General features: G+C 33.1%; 1 protein-coding gene across 1 annotated transcript in view; it reads left to right on the top strand.

Annotated features, from left to right (window-relative positions):
• Positions 1–12,418, top strand: part of CRPPA (CDP-L-ribitol pyrophosphorylase A) — a 107,306-nt gene that overhangs the window by 53,014 nt on the left and 41,874 nt on the right. The window contains exons 6-9 of the mRNA XM_041466752.1: positions 1,332–1,429; positions 5,485–5,574; positions 6,318–6,410; positions 10,585–10,713. Coding sequence (XP_041322686.1) covers positions 1,332–1,429; positions 5,485–5,574; positions 6,318–6,410; positions 10,585–10,713 — 410 coding nt within the window. The remainder of the gene's footprint in view (positions 1–1,331; positions 1,430–5,484; positions 5,575–6,317; positions 6,411–10,584; positions 10,714–12,418) is intronic.

Below are 12,418 nucleotides of genomic sequence, written 5' to 3'. Positions count from 1 at the left end.
ATCTTTTGGAATTCTCAGTGGTTAAATCACTTTTCTTGGTCACAGACAATTGCTTAAAAATCACAAGTCACTTTTCAATAATATTAACTCTAAAGCAGCTTTAAAAATAAATTTCAGGTCTTTATGTCTATTTTTATAAAGAAGTCTGTGAGTTTACAATAGAAAGTGAGATATTTCTGCACTACTGAGGTTATGCATCTGATTGAACTTATTGTGTGGTGTGTAATTATAGAAATAACTTTCCATATGCAACAAATATATATTGTTTATATCCAGACTTGTTTGAAGACCAGTTAGCCCATATTTTTATAATTTTTCTTGTCTTTCACTCCTAATTTATTTTGTGGTGGTGTTTGGTATATTTCTGTCTCTGGAGTTTCATTGAAGTCTGCTTTAAAAATAATTAGACTTTACATGTATGAAATTTCTAGTTACTTATGGAACAGCTATCCCAAAAACGTTGGGAGTCTTTTGTTTAGTTCTGTGTATTAATTCAGCATCGAAAGGATAAAGGCCTGAAATAGACTTGAGAGTTTCAGACTTGAGTTTTGATTGTTGGCTTAAAGAAAGGAAAATGTTCACTGAATCTAAAACCTGAAGTCAATAACAAGAGAAATTGCTAATTTTCTGAAATAGTGGCTTTGTGGAACAAATCAGGCAATAACTTGAAACTGTTGTTCCTGACAGCAACAAAATACTGATTTATGCCCCACCAGTAAAAGATCTAGGAAGGTGCCCAGGCCAAGATCTTTGTGACAACTTTGCAACTTCTTTGCTATTGAGGTGAACAGTTACATCTCCTTAAACAGTATAATTAATAATTTTTTTTTTGCAAATTTTACTATATATTGTTGAGAATAGGACTTATGTTATCAACAGTATAATTAATAATTTTTTTTGTTTTGTTTGGGTTTTTTTTGGTTTTGTTTTTTTTCTTTTTTTCCCCTTTATTTACTCAATATTACTGACACTACATTTATTTATCTGTTGAAGTGATAAGAGGGATGAAATTTTCAAAAAGTTTTCTTGAGTCATCTAGTGTCAACCTGAACAAATATCTTTTAATAAATTTAAATGGACTTTGGGGGCAGGCCTAATGTAATGGTTTCATGTTGTACAAAATTATATAAAATATAATTTGAATTTTGAGATACATATTATTTAAATAACATAGTTACATTAACTGTACCTTGCAGCCTTTAAATTTACAGCTGTTGAAAATATTCTGCCAATAAATGACAATATGTGAATTGAAGGTAATGTTTAGCAGATTAGTAATTTGGATTAATTTATTATTGCATGAAATCTAAGGGTTTTTTCCTTGATCACAGACAACTTATCACAACAAGTTTGTGTTATCACCGATGTGAAGGAAACTCTTGCACAAGTAGGTTTTCTCCTTCCTGAATCTCTGAAAAGCCAAATAAAAGTAAGTACAACTCTATGGCTCTCAGCTGTCTGATTAATTTAATGTTTCTGGTTGCCACTACTCCTAAGAAATGGTCTTAATGAAAACAGAAACTGGACATCCTGTGTCACTGTAGTATTTATCTCAAGGGATTGACATCAGGTGTGGAAGTTACCACAAAAGAAACATTTTCTTCCCAGTTGTGCTATAGAGGGGGATCTTACAGATCCACTTAAAATGTCCATATTAGATTAGAGGAGAAATTGAATGCAGACAACAGAGAGGCCAATTTTGTTTGATTTTATGAATTCAGTAAGCCCAAATTGTTACAAATATGTTACAGAGGAAATGCTTTTGTTACTTTGAAGTCTGACTTGGAGTATGACCAATTAGAGTAGGTTGTTTTCCTGCAGAGCTATGAATGCAAAATCGAATTAACCAGCCTTTTTGTAGAGCAATAGGGGTACATTTCCCTCACAGTGAATGCTCGTAGGAGCCTTTGCTTTGGAGTATTGATGGAATGTTCTACTGGCATTTAACTATCTTTTCCTTTTTCATTATTCTTTCTAATAGAGCTATCATATTTTCATTTTCCAAAGGTGATTAACATTTGGTAATTGCTTAGACTGGTGTTGGGGTGACTCTTAATTATATCTAATGTGATGATATCATGTGTTCCTGTTACCCAGAGAATCAGACAGGAATAACTGTTCAAAAATTCAGGTTTTCTGATTTGCATAATGTTACTTCTGCAATGGCTTTATTAATGTCTGTCAATCTTCTGCTTGGTGTGTTAATTATTAGAAAGATATGTTTCCCTATCAACCTGTATTGCTGCCTTATATCTGGAAATGTCATTTGATATGTTACTTCTGCAATGGCTTTATTAATGTCTGTCAATCTTCTGCGCTTGGTGTGTTAATTATTAGAAAGATGTTTCCCTATCAACCTGTATTGCTATCTTATATCTGGAAATGTCATTTGACATTGCACTGAAAGTTCTTGTTCAGGAAGAACTGTATATAGTATCTTGCTTTGTATAGGAATCTTGCTTTATATATATTAATTGTCTACATCTAAAAGTGAAGAAAATTAGCAGACTTGAATAAGTCTGAATAGCTGTATGATGTGGCATAAGTATGTCTCCATTTCACTGGCACCAGATGCATTGCTATATCTCTTTTTTATCTCTGTGTAAACTACTCTGCTATTAGGAGGAGGAGATCACTTATCCCTGTGCTTTTAAACAATAAAATCTCTGAGTTAATTTTTAAGCTTACCAATATACAGAATTTCTAACCTTATAAAAAATTTATGCAGAAGACTATTTGTTCTCCAATGAAGCACAGTACCTCGTGTGTGAGAGATTTGATTTCATGCAAAATAATTATTTTAAGCAACATAGATGTACTGCACTGAAAGCTGGGCCTTTTCCAAGGGGTAATTGGAAGGTAATTGATCTAAATAAGAGACCAACCGGGAATCATTCTGTAGAGTACATATTATCTGGTACCAGTATTTTAACATTTTAGGTACTTTTGACATTCTTGTTCTCAGTAGCAACCATATTTATTTGTGGGATATTTGTTAGCTTCTACATATGTCCTTAAAGAAGAATTAAAAAGAAATTTTCTTAGAAACATTTCTGAGAGAGGCTCTAATAATGTGATAATATCAATAGGAGGGGGTAAAAAGACCTAAAAATCTAACTAATAAGATAAAGAAAATAATTTCTAGAATTTTTTTAAGGCTACAGCTGTTTCTTGTGAAGTACATGAACAGTACTTTAGTCAGTGTTACTTTAAACAGTATGACTAATGAATGAATGTTTTGTTAAAGATATCATACTGTGAAAGACATAACTTGACTTTTTCCTTTAATTTGTTGTTTAGCCCTTTCTTTTGAAGGAAACAAACCCAAATGGGAGCTGAAGGTATTTTCTGTGACTGGGAATCGTGTACTCCTATTTCTTTAGTGACAAAGTGCTTCTGTCACATGAGATGGAATCAACTGGATAAAGTTGTGTGTCATTTTTGTGACTGGATAATTATCCATGAGTAGGATATAAAAATATTTGGTTGTTTCCAAATAGAAAAAGAACTAGCATTTCACTAGTAGAAATTCACCAATTTCTTATTGATTGTATTGTCCATCTACTGCATTGGTGTTAATTAAATTCTGGTATAATTTAAATAAATTTGCAGGTTCCAAATGTTCTGGTATTAGTTTTTGATTTTATGAAAGTGGATGTTGAATAAAGTTGAAAATTCAGTACAGGGCATCTGGTAACTAAAAAAAATTAAAGAATTTTGGGTTTTACTAGGACCAGAAGTAATTAAGCAAATCCATATACTCCTTTATATTTAAACAGTGAAACATTATGTGAGAATCACTTTTTACCAAGATGGCATTTTTAGGTAATTTTTGCTCTCTAATGTAGTTGATAACATGGATTAATATTAATTATAATTTGAAAAAAAGTACTATTGCGTAGGACATTAAACAGCAAATAGAATAAGAATTAATTTTAGTTAATTGATGATTTATTGAAGATTCTACCTAGGCAGTTGTGCTTACTTTTCCAACAGGAAAGTTAAATTTCATATTTTCCAGATAATATGGTGGTCAAAAAATGCTAGTGTGTTACTTAATAAAATTGTTGAAGTTAAATCAAATGATACACTAAAGGAATTTTTAAATGTTCAGCAATGCTTAAACATCACATATTGTACTACCTCAAAGCAAAGAATAAAAGCAGACCTTCTGCCTTGGATTGTGTTCCAAATACATTCTGAAAAGACACTGGCTTGCAGTAGGCTCGTGTTCATCAAAGTATGTGCAAGGTTGTAAAGGTACCAGGGATTTCTGCTTTTACGTCTTCAGAGGTTCAAGCCAGGTGACCCCTGGAGTGTTGCATTTTTCAAGTATTTTTAAGTAATTCATACCTTCTGTGACTTTTTTTTTTTAATCTTAAAATATTAAATGTCAGCTCTTTGTGGCTATGCTATCAAATTTTGATCCCAAAATGTTTCTAAAATCATTAGACTATCACTATCAACTTCTTGGTTTCAGACCACTTTCCTTTGCAAACAAGTTAGCTCCTGATTATTGCAAAAATTAACAAATACAGCTTTAAATAACACTCTAAAGCCTTTTTAACTGTTGTATTTGATACTTTTGTTGGATTGGGGATTAGGTGGCATTTTAAGGGAGCACAGCAATGTATTACTTCTGTTGCTTGCTATGATACTTAAAATGTGTTTTGGGAAGAAATAAAGGTCAGTTGTACTGTGAAACAGTGGGATTTGCTGATTTAATGGAAGGAACATGAATATTTTTTTTCTCCTGAATTTCAAGAATTTTTATTTTCTTCAAAGTCTTATCTTCTCTTAGGGAACAGATTCACCCTCTGCTACCTGATTTATTGTTTTACTTAAGGTAATACCAAAGCTGATAATGTAGTAGAATCTACTTTTTATTTTAACTGAGATAAGATAGTTACTTAGCTTGTGTTAAAAGGTTGCAAAATAAATATGTCTGTGCCTAAGAAAGTATTTAAAAACATTTGTTGAGGAAATTATTTCAAGGAGAAACTCTAGATGGGTCTTGTACTCTTGTTCTGGGCAGAATCATGGAATACCAGTGCACCTGGTCTTTCTTGCATACTTATTTTATTTTATTTTTAACTTCATGAAGACAAAATGTATATATATGAGTATTGAAGAGGTTTTCTCAGAATTAGAGGTCTAAAATCATTAGATTGTTTTATGGACAGTGTTTTCATCTCTTGAAACAGTTGAACATCCTAACCCAGGCAACAGCACTCATGTCTGGTGCTGCCAGGGCTGTTTCTGGAATGGCTGCCCTGAGCAGCATATGTCAGCATATGTTGGGCTCCATGCTTCACTGTTGAGTGCCCCAAAATTTTGAGCAATTTTCAGTTTTTGGAGTGGAAATAATAATTGCCAGTTTTAAATAATTTAAATTAACAATTTCTGCTACAGAGATGGAAGCTTTAGCAGATAGTTAAGGCTGAATTAGAATTTTTGATTTTTTTTCTTTTTCTGTCTAATCAGGTTGAAGCTATTTCAATATCTCTAAGCAAAAATGACAGCTGTCTACAAAACATCATTTCAGGACAGTGCTACAATTTTGTTTGTATAAATGTAAGTAGTGAGGATGCGTGTTTTTATTTTACACTTAAACTTACTAGTAATGGTAAATAATAATTAAATATTTGAGTAAGAAGGTGTTTGTTATTTTTGTCCCCGTGTACTGTGTTCATTCTGATGTTTGGTGTTTCTAATGAGCACTAAACTCGACCTTTGTGATACTGGTCTGTTCCTTCTCCTCTGGTTCCACACTTCTGTCACTGTGTTGTTAACCAGCCATGAATTCTTGAACAAGAGGGATAAAACCTGAAGTAGTTTAAAATTTTCTTTCATAACTGTTGTATTGAAGTGAATTATTATATGGAGAGGCCTGTGATATGTGAAGTAATCTAACTGTGCATTCATTGCTACTGTGGTGTAAATTAGTGTTTCCCATTCTGGACATGTGCATGCCATGTTTTAATGTGTTTGGGTCCATGTATGAGAACAGGTTGGTTTTATATGAACCATATCTGAGACCAATCAACACCCTTAATCTTGTTTGTTTGGTTATATATTTATATAAAGGGTTATTAATATTATTAATCTCATTATTTTTCAAACATCTATAACTTTATCAGAAAACACCATAAAAGTATATTAAAACCAAAAAACTAATCAACCAAAGCTCACCCCCCCAAAAGCAAAAAAGTGATGCATCTTCTTTTTTTTTTTTTTGTAAATAACAGTTCTTCAAATTCCATTTTTTATGAAATAAATGTTGTTTTCAGTAATTCTAAACATTTATTTTTATTTAGGATAAAAAGTGGGCCATTCAAGAAACCCAGGAACTAGTGGATATGTTGGAAAAATCAAATATTCCTCTCTTATGTCCAGTTGTCCTTATTTTGGTAGGTAACTCCTGTAAGTTACTGTTACATTAATTACTTTAAATTATATTTTTTTAAATTAAATTACTTTAAATACATTAATTATTTTAAATTATTATTTAATATAAGTAATATGTAATACAAATTTTTTTTTAAGTTAGACTATGTTTACACTGCTGCTAACTCAGAATAAAATTGTAAATTCAAACTGTAAATTGGTCTCCAAAGAAACTCATTTTCACTTCAACAAATGCTGTCAGGAAACAAACTGACACTAGCAAATGACAGTTTATTAGTTATATATTTCTGTGAAAGGCTCATTGTGGCTGGCTGCTTGTACTGAACTGTTAACTCCTGCCTTGCTGCTGTTGTCTGTCTCTGCTGGGGATGCTGCAAAGCTTGAATGCTCAGTTGAAATAGAATTAAGTGGCTTTATTTTTTGCTATGCGTGTATGGTCCTGATGGCTGCAGCATTTTTCATACAGGCCAGGATGCCATTGGCCTTCCTGGCCATCTGAGCACGTGCTGGCTCCTACTCAGCCACTGCCAACCAGCACCCCCAGGTCCTTTCCCACTGGGCACCTTTCCAGCCACTCTGCCCCAGCCTGTGGTGCTGAGTATGGTTGTTGTGACCCTCTTTACCCTCTCAAACCTTGTACCCTTGGCCTCAACCCATGTATCCAGCCTGACCAGATCCTTCTGTAGAGCCTAACCTATCCTACCTATTGCATCCTCATCTATTATATGCTGTTCTCTTAGAGTGAGCTACTATGATTCTGTGAGCATCAATATTTAGCACTTTGTTTCTGAACCCTCTTTTTTTCTTGACCCTGTTTCTGGGTCTTCAGGGTAAAACTTTATTTTATTGAATTTTCAAAGATAAATTACTTCTGCCTTTCATAATCAGAGCAATTACATGTCTCCAGTTCTGTTGGTCATTTGCAAGGTCACTGGATGTGCAAAATACTCTTTTTTTGGACTGAAAATATTTTGATTAGTACTTTAGCAAGCATATAAAAAACATTTCTGTTTGTGTTGAATTTTGAGTGTGAAGATAAAGTTGGAATTGTTTATCAACTAGCTAATGCTAAGGTGGCAAAAGCGTATTTATTTTGACCAATTGATAGCACTTTCCAGTTGGGACTTCCAATTAAATGCTTTTTTGAGTGTCATGCTAGGAATGTGAAAATGGTTTAACACTTGTAGCTATAAATATTCTGGTCGTAGTAGAATATTAGTATCTCCTAAGAAATAGGAGTGCAAGTAATTCTTACACTATCTCCCCATGAAACTTGGGTTTTGCCCCTGAGATACTAAGTCTTGAAGACATTGTAGAACCCAGAACCATTTTTAATGAAGGTGTATTTGCTTGAACAGCTTGAAGAATGCACAAATTATTTAGGTAGGCTCCTTTTAAAATAGGTGTAAGAGAAAATAATACATGCAATCCCTTTACTATACTCCAGATCCATCAGTTGTTTCTGACAACTACGTGAAATTTCTAAGAACTGGACATTGGAAGAAAATCTTGTAACTAGGTGGAAACAGTTGCTAATATTTAAAACACTGATAAAAATACTTTTGTTAAAATTATGTTGCCTAATTGCACTTGGGCATCTGGTGGATGTACCACACCATCTTTTAGAAATACAAGAAGGAAAGAAGAGGAAATCTGGAAGGTATGTTTTGAGTGACAAGAATTAGCTAAAACAAATCATTTTCTCATATTAATCACTTGGAATTATTGAAGTCCTTTAAACTTCTGATCTCTAAAACTCATTAGAAATGGTATGGGAGACAGAAACTTCCTTTAGCAGTCTTTAATTAAATTCAGTTTTGGGTGTCCTCTTCTCTGTGGCTCATGTGTGGGATTTTCCTCAACTTTATTCTTTCCTATATATATACTTTTTAAACATATTAACTGAATGAATTGTTAATGAAAAATCCTATAATACATTTTCGTTCAATGTGAAAGGACATATTAATATTTCTCAGACAAATGTGAATCAGAATTTTAAACATTTTGATGATATTTAAATGCATAAGTCTTAGGTACCAGCTATAAGGGAAACATGTTTTTCTACTCTCAAAAGTAAAATGATTGAAAGAATAATGGGGAGAGCAGCTAACTGCTTCTATTCCAAACTCATAACTAGGAACAGTCTAATGCAGTTGGATTTGGGTAATTGGAAAGATCTTGTCTATTCTTTGATTTCATGACAAAAGCAACTTTTTCATAATAGTATGACAATTAAGAAAAAAAGGGTTTTTTTTTCCCCTTCCAGTACTCATCTTTAATTGTAAAAATGACAGGTGTTATTATTGTGCCGGACTTTCTGTTTAACCAGCCCAGTGTGCATTGATCCAATAAAAGGATGAGCTTGCACAGGACACAATGACTTTTTTCATATTCCCACCTGTCAGTTGCCACAGATTCAAAGTCTCTCCATTATCCTGGTACTTGACTGGATTGTTTCATGGCACCTGTAAGCTGAAGCAGCGATTGGATTACTGTATTAGGACAAAAGGGAAGATTAATGTTACAGGAGAAATAGGCATCACAGAGGTAAACTTGAGGCAATTATGTGTTTACATCAAGGAGTATCTTCAGTTATGCTGTAACCTGACAAATCGTATTCTTAAACTTGCATTGCTTTTTTGAGCAATACATTTTCATGTTTGTAAATGGTATAAATGGATTTTATTTTTGTGTTGTTGCTGTGCTTAGGGTTAGAAAGAAAGGAATGGTAGTACTTCAACTTTGTAGTTGCAATTATTTGCACTTCAGTACCAAAGTTAGTTTGAGAAAAATCTCTTTTCAAAGCCATTAAAGAAGTTAATGGTAAAGAGGAGCTAGGTTAAGTTCTCTCAAAATAGGTTTTGTAATTTCTTGTAAACAGCTATAAATGAGTGGTGCTTAGCCTTGTTTTGGGTAGAAAATAACAAAATAATGAGTGTGTGTGAAAATTAATCTCTGCTTGTGTAGTAGAAGACAATAGCTTTGCTTCTGGTAAGTATGCATTTAGGCAATAAACAGCTTTTTTAAAAAAATCTTGTAAGGGAAAATGAGTGAGGACCTATTTTCTGTCAGTATAAATGGAACTTATAGTACAAAGAGAACTTGAAATAATTTTCCTTTTAGGAATAAAGGTATTTCTGCTATTAATAGACACTGAAACCTTATATGTACAAATCATCATACTTAATTTTGATTTCTACAGCTAATAGAAGTTTTGTAAGAGAAATTGATTAAAATGTGGAATATGTAAGACTTGGGAAAGGATTGAGCTAGTTGATACCTCCTTGGAAATAGCAGTTACAGAAGCACAGATTATTCTGAGTTGGAAGGGACCCACAATGATAATTGACTCCAACTCTTGGCCCTGCACAGGATACCCAGGAGAGAATTCAGAGAATCCTAAATGTGCCCGGTTGGAAGGCACCCATCAGAATCATCAAGTCCAACTCCTGGCCTGGCACAGGACACCTCAAGAATCACACCTTGTGCCTGAGAGTGTTGTCCAAACACTTCTTAAACTCATTTGAGGTCCTGTGTGACCTGCCGTGTTTGTGCAGCATCCCTGATGGAGATGAGACCTGCCTTTCCCTGCCCAAGAGCTCAGGATAGTCATATTCCCCCTACCTTCTTTTGAGAAGGTAGGGGGAATATGACCTTCTGCTTTTTAAACTTGAAGTATTGTCTTGAAATTAACCCAATTAAGGCAACTAATTTGCTATACTGAAAGAATAGTAAATTTCTAATTAAACTTTAAAGAATTCAGTTCTGTCTTGAAAACCTTCAAGATGCTTATGAAAGACACATGTATTCTATAGTCCTCGGATAGTAAAAAAACCCAAACAAACAAAAAAAAAACCTCCTGTGAAAGTTAGAGATTATAAAATAATGTTGTTTGTTTTCAAATTTAATTGAATATTTTTAAGATGCATGACATGTTCTGGTATATTGGTTTCTTCTGCTTTAAAAAAAATAGTATTCATGTCCCTAAATGTGTAAGTAGTGGAATTCAGTAGTAAGTAGAAGCTGTCTAAAAAAAGCCTTTTTAGTCTGTATTTTTATTTGTGCTTAACACATAAAAATGAGATACTAAAATATGAGATACTGAGATACATCAGTCTAAAATGGCATACTATGGAAAAAGTGGATTTTGTTTTTTCCTCATCTGTTCTTTTGCAGGTGCACTTGGATATTCCAGAAAATAATTCTTTCAGCATTGGGATGGAAGACCTAACTACGATCAAGAAATTTGCAAGAGAAACTAAAAAGAAAAACATTTTAGTTTATGGTCTCCTTATCCAATATAAGGTATGTAATTATCTTTTTGTGTGCAAATTATCTTCTTTTGCAATTTATATGATTAATGATAGAATCTTCATTTAAAACAAAATCAAAGGGAAATAAATATTACATGAAAAGGATTTTTTGGGAAGATTCTTGCCTGTTCTTGTTCAAAATTCAGACAAGCCTGTAGTTATGAACAAAAATGTAAGCTTTTTGATTAGAGAGGAATAAATGATAAACATATTTTAGAAATACATGAAAACATCAGGACCCTTTTTGCTTTTCTGCTTAGGAAATTGCTTTTTTTCAGCATTAGAAAAAGAGAAAAATAGTGAAAGTACATTCAGTCAGTGGTTCTGCAGTATTTTATGTCCCTCATCAAAACAGAGTTTGGTACTCAGGTGACAGGAAGGGCATGGCATATAGGTGTGGAAACAGTGTCTGTAATAGCAGCAAATTGCCTCAGCTGGAGGCAAAAAGAGTTAGCACTCCAACATACTTTGTGCTCACAAAAGCAATTTAAAAATAGACCATTTGCCTGGGAAACATGTTCTGTCAACTAGAAGAGTGGGCTGCCTTGCCTCCAGTGCAGATATAGTTTTTCAGCTTTTTAACTCAGCAAAATGAAGTTTGAAGGAAGAAGTAAGCTAGAAATTTTAATAAAGAAGAATAAATGTAATCTTAACTGCTTTTTTTTAGTTAATCTTAAGTGCTTTTTTAAAAAAATACGTGTTTGGGTTTATATATAATCAATTAAATGTGGCTTTAGTTTTAAATCTTTTTCTGGTATACCAAGCACTTGATTTTTCCTGTCATATTATATTGCTTTATTAAGAGCTGTGAGTATCAATACCAATCAGTTTCTGCTTTTATAGACTTTTAATCCAACACAATATGAACATAGCTATTATATGACAATTACATGCCTTGTAAAACACTGATGGACGTACAACTGTTCAGTTTTCTTTCTGCTGCTATCAACCCCCATTTTTTCAGGGTGATTTCTGGCTTCTTTTGATAAAAATAATTTGAATAACTATTGAAATAGAGCACTAAGAGTCACCTTATCGTGGTAAAAAGTAACACTTCAAATATTGCTTTGGCCTAACTGCAGTTTTTGCCTTTTAGACTTCATTGTGTGTATATGATTTTATATAGAAGTGAATCAAATAGACATATGTGGATAGCAACAGTTAGTCAAGCTGACTGGAAGAAAGAAAAATCTTTTATAATCTTCAGTGGATTTTGATGTGCATGGCAACAAGACATTTTAATATTAATGGGCACGTATAAGAGCAGTTGAGATCTGAGTGGGAATTCTTGATCTGTGGTGATAAGAGGATTGCAGCAGACTGCTGCCTCCATTCTTTGAAAATAAAAAGCTGGAATCATTATATAATCATTGCGGGGAGAATCATCACTTATTAGTATGGAGAAAGTCTTATATAGAGTAAAACATTTACAAAGTAAGTAAACTATTTCTAGCTGTGTTGTTTTAAAATGGCTTTAAAACATGTCCCTGCTCACAGAGACAGGAATATAGTCTTTAGTTCCTGCTGTCTACTTTGATTGATAACAAAAGAATAGGTTGTACACATCATTTGTATATATGTGATATATGTATCAGGTTTACTTTTGGCTGCAGATCTATATAGAACATAATTGTTTCTAGGTAAAGACCTATGGAAAGACTTGATGTATGAATCTAGAAATTACATAGCCCCAAATT

This window comes from Pyrgilauda ruficollis, unplaced genomic scaffold, assembly GCF_017590135.1.
Source record: "Pyrgilauda ruficollis isolate IOZ18807 unplaced genomic scaffold, ASM1759013v1 scaffold2, whole genome shotgun sequence".
NCBI classification, from domain to species: domain Eukaryota; kingdom Metazoa; phylum Chordata; class Aves; order Passeriformes; family Passeridae; genus Pyrgilauda; species Pyrgilauda ruficollis.
The sequence above is the reverse complement of the archived record's forward strand: the minus strand, read 5'-3'. Positions and strand labels throughout refer to the sequence as shown.